Here is a 17,635-nt window from a genome sequence, read left to right as displayed (position 1 = left end):
AAAAAGAAAGAGAAGGTCAAGCATTAAGCATGCGACGCGTCCAAGGGCGTTTGATTTGAATAGCTAGCGGTGAAAACCTGTCCAGTTGGAACTACAAGAGCGATTCTTGCTTGCCCTTTTCTTTCTTTCTTTTTTTACCTGTTCCTGCCTTTCTTTGTAGTAAAACTAGTGCTTTTCCTAATCGTATGAATGACTCAATAATGCAGAACAAGATACGCACAACATGCATTTAATATTTATTCCTGCTCCTCTTTCTGTCTTTGCCTGCAGCAAATTTATGCCATCAATGTCACTCATTTGATCGATGAAGCTCTGGACTGAGAGAAACAGCTTCCTCACTGGCCTAAGGCAAATCTAATCTCTTATGTTCTGTTTTATTCTGTTTGCCATCACATGATTATTTAAGTTTACACTTCTGAATACAAAAGTTTTCCATCGTCATTCATTTGCTCAAAGCATGTACAGTAGGAGGTTATGATTTTACGAATTAGAGTTCATACCATATATATCAGAACTCAATTAAGATGGATGTTTAGGCAACATTGATTTCTATTTCAACTGACTTTGATTTGTTAAAAGCTCTGGAGAAATCATGGCATTTCTAGTCTAGGATGCATTGTCATTTTGATGTTCATACATAATATGCAGGCCAGCTCAATGGCTTTGACGGCAATTTCAAATGCTGAGAATTGGAAACTGTTGCTGACTTGGTGAGCAGATGAACCTTTATTCAATGCCCTGATGGCTAGTGATCATGATGTTAAACAAGCCTTGCTTTCTGAGAAGAACGATCGTTCTCAACTTAGTAACGAAAAGAATGTAGTCGTCAAGAGAAGAAAAAACCGCCAAGATAAAAACCACCTCAACCAAAATGAAGTAGTAATACAGACTCCTGCAGATTGTGAGCCAATGTATGTGAAACCACAGTTTAGTTTAAAGCAAGTGGTCTTGATGTTGATTTCATACATAGGTGGAGGCACCTTCTGTTTTTTCCTGGTCAGGAATCAGATTAAAGGCGAAAAAACAAATCCAATTCTTGATTCCATGTACTTGTGTGTAGTCACAATGAGCACTGTAGGATATGGAGACCTTGTTCCCAATAGCCCAATGGCAAAGCTACTTGCGTGTATTTTTGTGTTCTCTGGAATGGCTCTTGTTGGTTTGATTCTTGGCAAGGCAGCAGATTACATTGTAGAGAAGCAGGAGGTGCTTTTGGTTAGGGCCATACACTTCCACGAAAAAGTTGGCCCTGCCGAGCTTCTTAAGGAGGTTGAATTAGACAAAGTCAAGTTCAAATGTATTACTGCAGGAATCCTTCTTGTGTTACTTTTTGTAATTGGAACTGTGTTCTTGTGTGTGGTTGAGGAACTGGAAGTTTTGGATGCTATCTATTGCGTTTGTTCCACCATTACTACTCTCGGTTACGGGGATAAGAGCTTCTCAACTGCAGCTGGTCGAAGTTTTGCTGTGTTGTGGATAATTTCAAGTACAGTTTGCTTAGCACAATTCTATCTCTACCTTGCTGAACTCTACACTGAAAGAAGGCAGAGATCACTCGTCAGGTGGGTGCTTACTCGAAGATTGACGCCCTCCGATCTTGAAGAAGCAGATCTTGATCACGATAAAGCCGTCAGGTATAGACTAGTTATTCTCATATAAACATATAGTCCCTCTTTTTTCTATAATAATATGAGCATTATCATGTCCTCTAATTGCATTCTTTTTTTTAATATCATGTAATTTTATGTCAGTGCTTCCGAGTTTGTGATATATAAGTTGAAGGAAATGGGGAAGATCAGCCAGGAGGATGTTTCCCTTGTCATGGAAACTTTCAAGAAGCTTGACATTGATCACTCAGGAACTTTGACAGCATCTGATCTATTACCGCCAACACCCCGTCAAGCTTAGCTTTGACAGCATCAAACCGATGAGTGGTACACAACTTAGCACCATTACTTACTGCTCTTGGCAATTGCTATATGAATTTATTAACACACTTAGGGATGAAACACAATTTTGGCTAGTGCATGTAGTTTCCATTGATTCGATCAATAGAGCAAGGTTGCACAGTTCAATTCTTATTCCTGCATGCTCAATATGGTAATCAAAACAACGGCCTTTCCATTTTTATTTAAATTTATTTCATTATAGGTCTCATTGCCAGAATATAGCTGGAAAGATAAGATGAATCCTATCACTTATGTACTTGCACAAAGTACAGAAGAAATAAAAGTCATACTAGTGAACCATACTTCCTTGCAATTATTATTTTCTGAATTTACATTTCTAATTGCATTTGGCATTCACATTCTATGCATTGGTACGATACTGGAAGAGTCTTGTACTGAGTTGAAATTAACTAATCATCTAGGTAGTCTGGGCGGCCAGCAACATAATCAATGATTCCTTGACCTTGCGTTTCACCATGAACTTCGGTTGACAGCTTCGAAACACCACCAAAGGCGATTATCGCCACCAAAAACAGAGTTGTGGAGGCCAGGAGAGGCCAAAAGTAACTCAGAATGGTTAGAATCCGAGGGGCTGCATATAACAGCAAGGAAAAGACTAATGAAACGAAGATTGCAATGCCAAAGTGATATCTGTACTGCAAAAGCTGTGGTGAGATATCCATGGCCTTTCCCTGCCTCATGAAATATAAAGAATCAAACGGTTGTCTCTCTAGAGAAAGAGAGACAGAAATAGAGAGAGATTGTGGTTATATCTGTTTAATTTCTTTAGGCGCTTGTAATTTGCAGAATATGGTTATATCTCTCTTTCATGGAGTTTGTTTGCTTGGTCCTTCTGTCACTTATTTTCTTAGTATGGCATTCTTTCCCCAAAATATCCTTGTTCAACCAAATTTTGGAGATTATCTGCATAAGGAAAACTGGGAAATGAAAACCTGGTGGAAGGGTCCATTTGTCATTAGGCAGAAGCATTATTTTTGACATGGATAGATTGAGAGAGATGCCTTTGTCCATTTATTTGATTGGTCGGTTACTTTTGCCACTTTTCAAATGGGATGAAGATTATTGCTTAGGAAAAGAATGGCATCTCTAGTTGTTCACCTTCGTGGTTATAGGTTTCAGGAAAGAGATGGTCAGATAATAAATAAACAAAGATGGTTTGTGTTGGCTAAGTTGATTCCTCCATCTTTTGCATTATACAAAAATTGATGCAATGAAAAAAAAAGAGAAATATTTCTTGGTTTGGACAGAATTGTATGAACTTCATTTTGTAATGAATAGGTTTTTTCATGGAATCGAAATATGTCATTTGAGTGTTAAAAGGTAGTATACCACACATAAGTTTCGTAAAAAATTAAATTTATATTTCTCTCAATTTTAAGAGAATTAGTGAAAGTTCATTCTCAACAAAAAAAAGAAAAACAAAGAGAGAATTAGTGAAAGTTATGCTAAAGATCATAATTTTTTTTTTTATAGCAACTCCAATGGCATCTCTATTTGCAGCCAAATGAGAAGCCACTCCCCCCAGAACACAGAATCACAACCCCATTTTGTACCACATTGACGCCATCAAGCCATCGTGTTACATGGTCTAAACCTTAAACGGCTAAACCCTAATTCAAGAAAGGTTAGTCAGTACTCAGTAGTGCTAGTGATGATGGACCTTTTTGGAGTCTTTGTTTGGTAGGCCTACAAAAAGAAGCACAGTGTAATACTGGAGGGCCTGATTTATTGCTCCACCAACATTGGACTGCAAACTCACTTAGCCTCTTTATAGCTCGGCCTATTTTGAAATCACTTGATATCTATACTATTATTAAGAAAAGATAGCTTGCTCTTCAAAATTGAAATATTTGACGAATATAACCCTCTAACATTAAAAAACTTTAGAAACTGAAATAATTAATAGGGATAATAATGTCAATTGAAAAAATTAAAAAGAAATTAAATTCTTTAAAATAAAATAAATAGTAGTTATTGTTGTAGAAAACTGCTTTGGTTAAGAAACTATTCACTTCCTTATCCAAAAAAAAACACCCACACACAGAGTGTGGGCACTTGCTAGTATAAACAAAATTAGGATAAAATCTGTATTGGGGCCTCTAGGGTTACACAACAAATCTAAAGATGACATGCTTATGAATGTAGAGGAGTTTTTGAAGATTATCGAGTCAAAGGAATCACAGTTTATTTGCGTTTGACACAAAACACGAAATAACACAACCTATTACTACAAAGTTGTTATTCTAATAATATAAGTTTACGGTGTTTGAAAGTTAAAAACACATAGATTTCAGTATTTGTATGTATAATTTTGTAAGTGAACACAAATAACACTAAAGTTGGAAGAACCTTGGATTTTAAACTTTTGTTCCAAGTTGCAAGCAAATGAACAAGGCCGGAATGATCAGAAAAGAATAAGTTGCTGCTGCCTGCAGGACTCGGTATTTGAAATTTTGAAGGCAGGCAGGGAGTGACCAGGCTAATAAGGCTAAAACTGCAATCATAGTTTTCTAATTGTTTGGGATATCATATCCCGGATATGACCTATTCTATTCTATATTGATCAGGTACTGCCCTCTTTTCTGTTCCTAATGCTGGACATCATTAATCAGAACGAATGCTTTTTAGTGTGTGAAAATAATTAGCAGCAGTAGTTCATAGATAGATATATTAATCTACCTACTCTTCCATCCAACCAATAAGGAGCACAGGACAAACAGAAGACCCCAACGCTTAGCTTGATCCCACTTCATGATATCACTTTCAAAAAACAAAAAATATACGATCTAGAATTCAATTGAAAAATGATTTGACATAATTAAAAGTTAAATCCCCCAATAGAGTTAAGGTTATACTGATCACCCAGTTGACTGTTTCAGCAGTATATATCAGGGTTTGGTCATGACTAATGGTGCTTCTGTATTTTTTGAAAGGGGTTTCTTTCGGTTGTTGAGGAGTATAGGTAGAGTCTTCCCTTTGTCGCCTCACCCAAAAAATACGTACTATTATACTAGCGCCAAGCTTTGGTACATTTCCAAGTGCTGCCAAATGGCTAAGTGTCTGAAGAAGGCAAACAGCTATAGCTGGAGCTTAATTCGTATACATGTTTTCTGATATAAAATCTGAAATACGATCATACTTCAAAGCAAAGATGTGATCATGAGGATCATACTCGATCTGTTCTTTGTACGCAAGTACGTACAAGCCAAAATGTGCATTTGTTATTTTGTTTTTCCAAGCTAGTTTGGTTTGATTAGTCCCTTTCAGCACAATGTCATGAGTCATGACTACCTCATTTTCTTGCCCTAAGTTCAACGTTTTTCTTTGAGTAATTGATTACCCCTAAGTAAACAGAATTGGCAAGATTTAAGCAAGGTTTAGCGCTTAAGCAAACAAATTAGTCCAAAACAAGAGCTTTCCTCAACATATACAGATCATGACAAGCCCTAACCTTATCCTTACTTCTTATTAGTTATTACTGATAATTTTGAAGTAAGAAAACCCAAGTGCCTCTTTTCTTTTCTTCTTTTGATTATAATTAAGGAGAAACTATTTTCCTTTGCATACATAGTTATCATTATTCAAGTTTAAGGTAGAAGAATCTCATAGAACCTGATGCCCATCTGTCACCAGGAGCATGACAACAATTCCAATAAATTTGTTGGATATAATAGAATACTCTGTCTCTATTGGTCAGTGACTTCCATCCTTCAAAGGAATTACAGCGGAAAAGCAACATTTGGCGCTTTTTCGGTATATATAATCTGCAGATAATAAGGTTTCAACAAATGGCACCAACAAATAAACCATTCTGCCCAATAATATGCGAGTCAAATTGTCAATCCTAGAATGGTCCAAACGAAATTATAATCATAGATTAGGTAGTAGAAACAATTACATGCAACAGTCGGATTAGAAAACAATTAGAAATAATACTATATAACTTTCTCCTTCACTGCAGCACTGGAAAGAGTCACCATCATCAATCAGAGAAACCAGAACATGACACTTTAAATTTTTGTTAGGGATTTTTAAAGATAATATTGTTTGTTATTATCATAATCTTTACCAAATAATAAGGTTTAAAATCGATAATTAAAGTGCCATAAATATAAAAAGATATGGTTGAAATTTTTGAAAGTAACCATTACTGTCAATAAAGGAGGGAAGAGAGAAGAGATACACAGAGCTACAAAGAAGCCGGAATGGCCGGCGTCTCTATGATATGATAAGAAACTTGTGCTTGTCAAATTTTGCTTCACAGCAAAATAAGGCACAGTCCATATCCCTCTCTTTACGGTCAATTCCTTAAAACTCACACTCATACCAATACCATCATCAAAATCCTCATTAAAACCCTTGCGAATTGGCATTACATACTCACTTAAATCCTAGATAGAGAGTTTATACTTGTTAATATTCTCTGCATTCTAAAGTAAAACCAAATTAGGGAGATATGGTGGCGGGTCATGAACAACACGTACAACATGCAGCAGCAGGAGGAGGAGGAGGAGAGGACCTCTCTCTAGTCTCCGCAGACCCTGTTGTCTTAGAGCTCAATCGTATGCAGAACCTACTCAAAGGTCTCTCTCTGTCTCTCTGTTAGTTTGAAGCATGCATAGTTGTCTCTGTCATGAAATGGTTTTTTTTTTTTTGTTCAATAGAATATCTAGGACTATGAACATGAACACCTCATAAATAGAATTCCGCAGTTACCTAAAAGGGTTATACGTAGTCATTAAAAAGAAGGTGATGGTGAAGCAGGTGGTATGATTGTTTCTTTCTCCTATACACTAACGAATTCTATTCGTGTCTTGGTTGATTTGATAAAAGTCTCTTAAATCAATGTTTGCAGAAAAGAGCCGCGAGTTGGGGATTGCTCAGGGTGAGATCAAGGCTCTCAGAGCTACTGAAGTTCTAAAGGATAAAGCTGTAGAAGAGGTTCGTACTGAAACAAATATGTGCTTGTCTCACTTAACACATTTGACTTCGGAATTTATGGTATTTCATGAGAAAATGATTAATTGACTCTCTTTTTTCTTCTTCTTGTGTTTTCCAGCTAAGTAATGAAGTAGAGAAGCTGGATGAGAAACATAGGCTCACGCAAAATCTTCTAGAGCATAAGGTGTGTTTTGGTTCTTTTAGACTTTTTGGTATCCTTAATGATAGTGATCAACTTTTGTTACTTAAGATACTCTTTTTGTCCAACTCGGATGAAATGCAGAACCTTGAAATTAAGAAACTAACAGATGAGAAGAGAGATGCATTAGCTGCACAATATGCTGCAGAAGCAACTCTTAGAAGGGTACACACAAATCAAAAGGATGACGAACTTCCTTCTCTTGAATCTGTCATTGCTCCTCTCGAGGCTGAAATCAAAATGTGCAAGAATGAGGTACAAGAACTATAGAAATTTCCATATTTATAAAACTGATGGATTATGAATATGAGGGTCTAAGTAATTCCTTAGCTCATACTCGATGATTTTTCCTCATATTGGCTGTTTTCAGATTGCAGCGCTTCAGGAGGACAATAAGGCTTTGGAACGACTCACCAAGTCGAAAGAGTCGGCTCTTCTTGAGGCAGAAAGGATATTGCGAAGTGCACTAGAAAGAGCTCTAATAGTTGAAGAGGTCCAAAACCACAACTTCGAATTGAGGAGACAAATTGAAATCTACCAGGCATGACTTCACACCACATCTTGTTTCAAGTTAACAAAATCAAAGTAGAGTATTCACTCATCTTGTTTCAATTTTATTACCATATGCAGGAGGAAAACAGAATCCTTGAGAAAACAAATCGTCAAAAGGTTTTAGAGGTTGAAAAGCTTAGCCAAACCATTCAAGAACTTGAGGAGGCCATTTTAGCTGGAGGGGCTGCTGCCAATGCTATTCGTGACTACAAAAGACAGATAGATGAATTACATGTATGTTACGATTTATGGTTATGATTAATTGGCAGGACTTTACAGAACCAGTTTACTGCTTTGAAGATTCTGACAATCTGATAAATTGAGCCAAATGAACCAAGTACTTACCACGTTTTCATACTAATTACTCAGGAAGAGAAGAGGACTCTGGAGAGGGAGCTAGCAAGAGTGAAAGTTTCTGCAAACCGAGTAGCTACTGTTATTGCTAACGAGTGGAAGGATGAAAACGACAAAGTTATGCCTGTTAAACAGTGGCTGGAAGAGAGAAGACTTATGCAGGTATGTCTTGTCCATTCAATTCAGCAACAACTCCCAAGATACACTGCTTTTTATTCATATAGCTTTCAATCCAATTTTAAGCACTTTTATGCATGTGTAGGCAGAGATGCAACGTTTGAGGGAGAAGCTAGCAATCTCGGATAGAACAGCCAAGGCAGAGGCACAACTCAAGGTGAAGTTTTCATACAAATACAAAACTAAAAATCTACGAGTCACTTCTCTGAACATATTTTATTTGTGACCTAACGAAATTACTCAATGTTCTCTGCTAATATATTTACATCAGGAGAAGCTGAAGTTGAGGCTCAAGACTCTAGAAGAAGGGTTAAAGCATGTTTCAAGTTTCTCTGTCAATCCTAATTCATTTTGCCGTTCCCCTAAAACAGAAAAGTCCAGTAACTTCTTAGGATTTCTGACAAGCCCTGGTGGATTAGGAAAGAGATCAACTTCACAGCCAAGAGCCTCCACTCTTAGAAGTTCTCCTCTCCAACAGCCAAATTCAGGCAATGAAACAGCCAATGCTGCTGGAGAGCTAAAAAGATCAAATAGCTTTAAAAAGAGATATGGTTCAGGAGAAAAAATGCTGAGAAAAAGCTTATGGGCTTCTAGAACTAAAGTTGTTGATAGTGGTGAGAAGGAGAACACAGAACAGAATGCAAATACTGATAACAACAAGAATGATGATGAGACAGTTACTGCTGATATAAAAACTAAAGATGGTGCCAATGAAGACTCACCCAACAAGATAAGCATTAACTGTGAAAGTGAAGATGTGGTCTCAGGATTTCTCTATGACAGACTTCAAAAGGAGGTCATCAATCTGAGGAGGCATTGTGAAGTCAAAAAGAGTGATATGAATGCGAAAGAACAAGAAATAAAGGTAGAATTTCAAGTATTCCTCTTTCTCTATTTCTCTCTCTGTCTCTCTAAATGTACTAATGCATAATATGACTTTTCCAGATGCTGATGAAAAAGGTTGATGCACTGACAAAAGCCATGGAAGTGGAGTCTAAGAAAATGAAAAGAGAAGCCGTAGCTAGAGATAAAGAAGCTGCAGCAGGCAAGGTGGATGATAACAAAAAGAACAGAACTATAAACTCATCTAAGAGGTTGTAACTACTTTTCAAAAGCTTCAATACCATTCTTTCCTTCTGTATTTTGCTTCTGTAGCAGCTTCCCTTCCAAATACTAGAATATATGAATGACTTTATGGTTTACTTCAATTGCTGCAGGGTAACAAAAGCATCTTGAAAGTTTGCTTACATGGGATTTTATTGAAGATTGATTTAGTGTTTATGAGCAGTGTGTTCCGATTTTTTTTATGTAAATACAGAAAGAAAAGTATCACCAGTGATAGCTAGCTGAAATAAGATTCTGGATGCAAATGGAAGAGCTTCTCTTGTACATTTTAGATTGATGTGTGTTTTCCTCTGCTTGAAATCTGCACATAAGAAATTCATACATGTATTTTGTTTGACATTATGGATTAATTATATTCTTTAGATTTGAGAATGGTATCAAAGAGTGCTACTTAACAACAGATCATATATAGGGAAACTGATTGGAACCAGAAAGAGGTATTACACTGAGAAAAACCTGTACACCCCTTTGGTATCTAGAAGGCTAGAACCCATATACCCCTCTAGGCCTCTACAGTCATTTGAAATGTAGAATGATCATGGTAAACTGGGGTATGGCACAACAACTATTACAGGGTAAGAAAAAATAACCCCCAGTCCTATCATTCAAAACTTTCGCACCTCTGGAATCATAGCCAAAGAAGGCCTCCATTTGCGAGGCTCTTGTGACCCACGACTCCCAATGTTTAAAGACCGGATCTTCTTTGCGCCATTCAACAACAGCCCCAATTGCTCTCTGGTCACCACAATCCTCACCTTCTGTCTTTTGCCGCTTTGTTGTTCTTGGTGGGCCATTTTTGAAGGAACCGAAGCCTTATTGAGCCATACAAGGTTTGGCACAAGATGGTAAACCTCTCCAGGTTCTAGCTTGGTACCGGGTCGTAATGGTGTATATGGGTTGGCCTTGTGCACCAGCTTGTAACCCGTGTAAGGGCCAGATGTGATTTCTTCGGCTGTTGTCGGCGCACTGAATTCTTCTACTCCTCCATTAAAGACTACTACTTTGATCTTCTCTTGGGGCGGATGGAACGGAACACGTACACAGTTTCCCATGGTAGTTACTAGTGATTGAATATTGATAAGCGATACTGCAAAAGAATTGGGACTCTCATCGTTTTATAGTGTGGCTCTGGCTTTGATCACATTCCACATGGGAAGGCAGTTTGACGTGCAAGCCATGTTTACAAGCTCCTACTTCCGCAACAACAATACTAATACATGGGTTATTTTAGTTCACAAAGTCAACTAGTTGTGTGCGTCTAGAACTATGCAGTCTAAACAAGCATTATGATTATACTAACTACATCAAAGTCAAATGGCCGGTCCGTGCATTGTTCATTGTATATCCCCAACCTCAACGAACAAACTATATCGAAGTCAAATGCCCAGGCATTGTTCATTGTATCCCAGCCTCAACGAACAATGTTAAAAGTCAAAACTCCAATAGAGAACAGAGTCACAGACGCATGGGGTCATCCGCAATTTCCTCATTCATTTCAGTCTAAGCAGTTACCCCCAGATATTGGGACTTCGTTTCATAAACAATCTTATGAGTTATGAGCAATGTGAAAGAAGGTAAATACTCAACCATGGTTTACAGGATCTAATTGATAGTGTCACTCAAAATTACAGCACTATTGTAGGTAAAGTTACCAAGCAGTAGATGCATGAATTCTAAGAACTTCAATAACTCTATATAGGCACCCATGAAAGAAGATTTGATAGTTGAATCTAATAGTACAAAAATGTTCTCTACCAAGAGAGAAAATTCCAGATCATACAAGTAGCGAAATGAGAAGCAGAACATACCTGTTCTCTTCATAACATATCGGTGTAACAAGCTTTCTCAGTAATCTAAACAGCCAAAACCTAAGCAGCAACTACTTGTGGTGACCTTCTAGACTCCAACCATGACGTCACTGCAACCTTGGTAGTCAAAAACCAGCCAACCTTGTCTGGGGCCTCATGGAACGGAGCGTCTACTTCCTTCAAATGTGACTCGAACACACTCGCTAGACCTTTGTCTGAATATTTATGTTTGCCATGTCCTGTATTAATTCCAAGCAGAGGTGGAAGCTCCTCCCCAGATTCCAGCGAACGAGACAAGTCATTAATCCAAACATGTAATGCAGTAAGAGCTGCCCCAAGAGATAGACCCTTGAGGTACAGAGACCACTGGGTTGGAGACCTTGACTGTATATCTGTGTATATCTCAAGTGTAAGGCCCAGGTCTAGAAGCTCACAGGCTCTCTCCAAGAGATCGAGGTTCACACAAAGATCAATCAAGCAATTGCAGTAGGCCTTCTTTACATCGGAACCAACTGAATTAAAAAGTTCTGATGCTTCCTTCCTGAAGTTTTCACTACTGTCTTGCTTCTCTACCAGAAGTCTTACAACATATCCAAGCTTCTCATTACCCCGCTCAATGCAATCAGTCAGCTTAGATAGTTCATCCTTTGGTGTTTGGGTCATCACATTCAGGAGACAACCACAGAAACGCTCATCAGGAGTTATGCCCAATTCTAGTAGTTGATTGAATGACCTGACAACATCATCAGTACGCTTGGCCTTCCCATAGCATTGTATTAGAGATGTCAAAATAAAGATATTAGGCTGGAAACCAGCTTCCACCATCTCATTCAACGTCCTCTCTGCCTCTGAGACTTTCCCGCTACAGGAATATATGGTAATCATGGATGAAAATGTCCAACTATCAGGCTTCCAAGTTTCGGAACTCTTCATGTCTTTGAAAATCTCAATAGCTTGATCAGTGTAGCCAATATCAGCACACATAGACAAAAGGGTGTTGTAGAGAATGACATTCAACTCCATTCCCTTCTCCTTCATCTCCTTGTACACATTCAGAGCATCATCACCATAGCGAGCTCTACCAAAGGCCCGTAGCAGAGATGCATAGGTCACCCAATTTGGGGAAGACCCCTTGCTGATCATCTCTCGGTAAATTTTCTTGGCCTGCCAAGGCCTCTTAGCTCTTCCCATAGCATCCAACAAAGTATTATAAATAACCATGTTCGGCTTCACCCCAATAGCCTTCATTTCCTCGTAAACATTCAAGCACCCATCATAATTCCCCGATTGCCCGTGAATCTTAATCAACGTTGCAAATGTCACTGGATCAATGCGCCACTTCTCTGTCCTAGCGCGGTCATACAAGCTAAAAGCCTTGTCCACATTACCGGCACGCCCATATGCGTCAATCATAGCTGAATAGGTAACATCATCGGGATTACACCCAAAAGTAGGCATCTTCTCAAACCACTCCACAGCCTTATCAGGCAGATAACACATCCTAGCACAGCTAATCATAGTCGAAAATGTAACATTATCAGGTTTAACACCTCTCTCAAGTATCTCATAAAACAGCTTCTCTGCTCTCTCCAAATCCTTACACTTCCTAAAAACTTTCAAGGTCACATTATAGAGAACCACTTCCCTCTTTGGTTTAAACCTCTGCTGAAAGTACTTGAGAACAAGCAACGCATTTTCGGGATTAACCATATTATTGAGAACAACCACAGCATCTTGTTCCAAAACCCTGTCACCTAAACCCTTTAAAATACCGATAACATCACCTTCACTTAGACCAGTAGAGTTCAAGGACTCAGCTGCTTTGACTAGAGAAGCATACCTGGAATCGTAGGATTTCTTCCTGAGCTGTGAAGCTCTGGGGCTGCTGGGATTGACCCAGATATAGCTTTTGGACGAGGACGAGGAATTGCCATCTGGGCTTGGAGGGTTTTCAAGTTTTGGGCTCTGGGTTTCTTGTAAAGAAACATGGTTTATTTGGAGAGAAATTCTGGAGTGAAGTGTAGGGAAGGTGAGATTGAAGGTGTGAATATCAGAGGTACTTGGCCTGAGCTTTCTAGAGGAGGAAGAGAGGGAGTGAGAGAGGGTGTGGCGGTTATGGAAGAGCGAAGAGGGTGTGGAGCTTATCATGTTTCCCTCTTTGTTTTGCTCACCCACTCCGTCTGTGACTATGAGAAGGGAGGAAGGGTCTCGTTTTACTATATTGACCTTGTGAGTGAAAGTAGCGTCCTGTATTCCACTGGGTTAAAAATGTCTATCTACCGTCAAAATATCTAATTGCACCAGGAAAGGAGTCATGGGTTTGAGCCAGCCACAAGTTGGGCCATTGCTCAACTCACCTTAGGCGATATAAATAAGCCATTTGAGGACCAAATAGAACAAAACAACTGGATCGGCCCATTTATGATCCTGCCTTAGAATTTCTATGGCCTGGTTTATGGTGTTTTGGGATTCGACCTAAACCCCTAACTGCCTAAGCAACAACATTTAGAAAATGCATGTCAAACAAGATAAGTTGCAACATACATAAAAAGGCACTAGGAAAATGTAGGCAATGGTTAAGGAGAAAGATTATTCAGAGCACCGCCGTGCACTTGCACCAACATAAATGAATGGTTAGATTGCATTAAATACACTTTTTGTTTATTAAAAATAAAGTTGATAATAAATATCAAGGGTCACTACTAGCAAAACAACAATTACCCACAGATTAAAATCTGTGGGTAATAAGACTTTCTCACACGGATTTCAGTGTGTGATAGCTTTTACCCACGGTACACGCACAGATTGAGTTACCGTGTGGTTTGGAGGGGGGGGTAATACTCATCTCACACGGATTATTTTGTCCGTGTGAAATACTTACGTGGGCCCCACTATAATTCCACAAATATAAATTACCGGAATTAGCTGCAATCCGTGTGAACAACTCTATTTCACACGGATTTCTGTGCCAAATACGTATCTATCTCACACGGATTTCTGTGTCAAATACATACCTATCTCACACGGATTATTTTGTCCGTGTGAATATTAGAAGTGGGCCCCACTATCTTTCCGTAAATATAGATCACCGTAATGGAATGCATCCGTGTGAACAACTCTATTTCACACGGATTTCTGTACCAAATACGTACCAATCTCACACGGATTTCTGTGTCAAATACATACCTATCTCACACGGATTATTTTGTCCGTGTGAATATTAGAAGTGGGCCCCACTATCTTTCCGTAAATATAGATCACCGTAATGGAATGTATCCGTGTGAACTTCTCTATTTCACAGGGATTTCTGTACCAAATACGTACCAATCTCACACGGATTTCTGTGTCAAATACATACCTATCTCACACGGATTTCTGTGTCAAATCCTTTTACCCTAACTCTCACTGATTTCTGTGTGTAAAAGTAACAGCATGTTAAAAAAAAAAATTTCTGCTAATTAATTTGCAACCTAAACATAATAATACTTTTATTTTTTATTCAAAAAAAAAAATACTTTTATTTTTCTACAATTTAAATATATTACAAATATTTACAATAAAATGAACAAATCCACAACTCAATCGAAAATATTCAAACTTTACATTCATAGCAAGATATTTTTTTACATTTCATACCAATGCTAATTAGAATAAAAATTAGTACATGATCATCAACAATGCAAGTACTACTAATTTCATTGTCTGCCCAAGCTGCAACATTCCAAGTGAAATGTGAAAAGTTTGGATGAGAGCTTGACATAACCGAACTTTGTCTTCGATTACCGGTATTCGACTGATGGCAACCAAGACAATGTCATAGAGTAACACGTCTCAAGCAAATTGAAAATCAATATAGGTAGGTAGTTTCTGCAAGACCCACATTTGTGACAGTCCTACGATCATCATATCAAAATTACAAGTCTAACGGATGGTCCGATCTTCACATATCACAAATCGAACTATCAAAATCGATCGAAATTGTAAAATTCACAACTAAATCATACGATATCCAAAATTCACATGCTATATATCAAAATGATCGTATCGACATGTAGAATCTAAAAATGAGCAGAAACTGCTCTTGGGACCCCCGGAACTGGCCGAAAAAGGTCACCGGAGTTAGGGGCAGAGCCGCCGCCGACCACCTCCAATGGTGTTGGGGCCGGGCTGCTCCACTTCGTTTCATCATTTTGAGAAACATTTATAACTAGCACGAAGTCAGAAAATGAGTACAAGTGATCGAAAATTACCAAAACAGTCCGGTTTGGCCGGAAAAACTGCAGTTTCCGATAGCTGCTCCGTTCAACATAAAAACGGTTGCTTCGGGTCCGGTCCTTCTTTCTGCGTGTTCTACTCCTTCATACTAGTTCAACAAACTAAAGAACTCGAGTTTTGGTGGCCGGAGATAGGAGAAATCTCAGTTTGAACCAAAACGGCCGAAAATGGAAACGTGGTTACCGCCGCCGATACAGGCCGTGCCGCCGCTCAAGGCTACCACAGGCAGCTGCACAAGGAAGATACGAAGCTGTAGGATGTGGTTTGGCGTCAAACGGTGGCTGGAGGAGGGAGAACGGAGCCGGAGACTCCATGCTCTGTTTTCAGCTCGGGGAGAGGAGAGAGAGAAATAGGGATCGATATGCTTCAGATTTGGATCAATTTGCTGGTTATAAGCGGAATTTCCACGGATATCCGTGTGAAATACATTTACCCTTGCTACTGATATCCGTGTATATGGCTCAGTAATCCACAGAAATCCGTGTGTAGTACTACTAGGGGAGGAAAATTGAATTTATTCCAAAAAAATGAGCGGGAAAAAAATTTACCACGAAAATCCGTGTGAGCTACATATCTGTTAGTATTTCACACGGATTTCTGTTAGTATTTCTATTTCACACGGATTTCTGTGGCTTTTAAGTACAGTAAATCCGTGTGTGTTGTTATTTTGTGGAAAATTTTCTGGTTTTAAGCAGCATTATGCACGGAAATCTGTGTGTTTATAGTATTTCACACGGAAATCCGTGTGAAATACATTTGCATTTACTACAGATATCCGTGTGAATTTACCTCGGTAACCCAATAGCTATCATCTATTGTTATTTAAATATTTACAACAGCACCCACAGTAATCCGTGGGAATATCCAAATATTGAGCGGGAATAAATTGATTGGCCCGCCCTTGTTTTTTGAAACTAAATAATTGTCATTCAATTGCAATTTGCTGGGTATAAGCGGAATTTCCACGTCAATCCGTGTGAAATACATTTACCTTTGCTACGGATATCCGTGTGTATGTACTTAAGAAATCCACGGAAATCCGTGTGTAATACTACTACGGGAGGGAAATTGAATTTGTTCCAAAAAAGTGAGCGGGAAAAAATTTACCACGAAAATCCGTGTGAGATACATATATATTTACCACTGATTTTCGTGTGTATTTATCTCGGTAATATATAACTGTCATGTTAATTATTGTTTACACTGAATTCTGTCTCTATTCTATTTTTTTCACACGGAATTTAGTAGCTAATTTTTCTTTTCACACAGATATCCGTGTCTACATTTCACACAGATATTCGTGTGTTGCTCATTTCACAGATAATTCTGTATTAAACACTTGTTGTAACGGAATTCTGTAGCTAATAGAGTTTTCCACACAGAATTCTGTAGCGAATGGTTCTTTTCACACAGATATCCGTGTGTGTTACTTATTTCACACAGATGTCTGTACCAAAAACCGGTCAACCCTTTAAACGCTACTACTTCCCTAAGGGGAGCCGACCCTTGAGGAGATAAAATTTCAGAAATTTTTACATTAGTTGATATAGCTTCTACCCATGAGAGCATGAGAGTTTACAGATCAAAAAAATAAGTTACGAGTGAGCGGTTATGAGCATATTAGTTTTATGTAGTCTTTAAAATTTAGGGTTGACCTACTAGATCGAAACCCAAACGACAACGAAAATAGCTAAAATTTTGAATACAACCATTTATTCTTATCATGATAACATCCTACGGTCGATTTTGATAAAGTCTATTTCCTACGCATTGTTGCTTGTGGAAGGTATACTTTTCATTATAACTAATAAACTAGTTATACCACATTAGTAGACATATAAGAATTTTGTGCAATCCAAAAAATAAAAATAAAAAATTGATAAATTTGACATTACTCATCTATTTATAGCGTATTAATAAGTACGGTGTAAAAAAATTAACTCAATCCGCCGTTCTTTCAATATCAAATAAGTGGTTAACTTTATATACACATATACTTTTTCACACGGAATTCTGTAGCTAATTGTTCTTTTCACACGGATATCCGTGTGAATAGGTTTTAGTTTTTACACAGACTTCAGTTACTGTTGTTTATTCACACGGATTTCTGTGTGTAGTCTCCTTTTTCACATGGAATTTTGTAGCTCATTGTTCTTTTCACACGGATTTCTGTGTTAACATTTCACACAGATATCCGTGTGTATTACTCATTTCACACAGATGTCTGTACCAAA

At 38.2% G+C, this 17,635-nt stretch overlaps 3 protein-coding genes across 3 annotated transcripts; 2 read left to right on the top strand and 1 right to left on the bottom strand.

Moving 5' to 3' along the window:
- Positions 1 to 165: 165 nt before the first annotated feature.
- Positions 166 to 2,802, top strand: LOC112167989 (two-pore potassium channel 1). Its single transcript, XM_024305098.2, has 4 exons — positions 166 to 348; positions 649 to 1,634; positions 1,752 to 1,934; positions 2,372 to 2,802. Exons 2-3 carry the CDS (start codon positions 742 to 744, stop codon positions 1,906 to 1,908), a joined length of 1,050 nt encoding a protein of 349 aa, XP_024160866.1. The 5' UTR covers positions 166 to 348; positions 649 to 741; the 3' UTR covers positions 1,909 to 1,934; positions 2,372 to 2,802.
- A 3,328-nt stretch (positions 2,803 to 6,130) lies between these two features.
- On the top strand, positions 6,131 to 9,695 carry LOC112166286 (microtubule-associated protein 70-5). The gene is given in 13 exon segments (XM_024303087.2): positions 6,131 to 6,553; positions 6,826 to 6,911; positions 7,030 to 7,095; positions 7,195 to 7,365; positions 7,481 to 7,651; positions 7,741 to 7,896; positions 8,032 to 8,178; positions 8,279 to 8,350; positions 8,465 to 8,665; positions 8,667 to 8,698; positions 8,788 to 9,058; positions 9,139 to 9,287; positions 9,411 to 9,695. Coding segments are annotated over 13 exon segments (1,668 nt in total). The 5' UTR covers positions 6,131 to 6,426; the 3' UTR covers positions 9,430 to 9,695.
- A 1,321-nt stretch (positions 9,696 to 11,016) lies between these two features.
- Positions 11,017 to 13,325, bottom strand: LOC112166285 (pentatricopeptide repeat-containing protein At4g16390, chloroplastic). The gene has a single exon (XM_024303086.2). The coding sequence runs from the start codon at positions 13,272 to 13,274 to the stop codon at positions 11,187 to 11,189; it is 2,088 nt and encodes a 695-aa protein (XP_024158854.1). The 5' UTR covers positions 13,275 to 13,325; the 3' UTR covers positions 11,017 to 11,186.
- Between the last annotated feature and the right edge of the window lie 4,310 nt (positions 13,326 to 17,635).

Source organism: Rosa chinensis, chromosome 5 (genome assembly GCF_002994745.2).
Source record: "Rosa chinensis cultivar Old Blush chromosome 5, RchiOBHm-V2, whole genome shotgun sequence".
NCBI lineage: Eukaryota > Viridiplantae > Streptophyta > Magnoliopsida > Rosales > Rosaceae > Rosa > Rosa chinensis.
Note: the sequence above shows the minus strand (reverse complement) of the source record. Positions and strands in the feature narration are given on the sequence as shown.

Excerpts from the sequence above, each read along its gene's own strand:
- LOC112167989 (XM_024305098.2), top strand. The coding sequence starts at position 742 with ATGGCTAGTGATCATGATGTTAAACAAGCCTTGCTTTCTGAGAAGAAC. Across the intron at positions 1,635-1,751 it reads GATCACGATAAAGCCGTCAG|TGCTTCCGAGTTTGTGATAT; the intron begins GTATAGACTAGT and ends ATTTTATGTCAG.
- LOC112166285 (XM_024303086.2), bottom strand. The coding sequence starts at position 13,274 with ATGATAAGCTCCACACCCTCTTCGCTCTTCCATAACCGCCACACCCTC.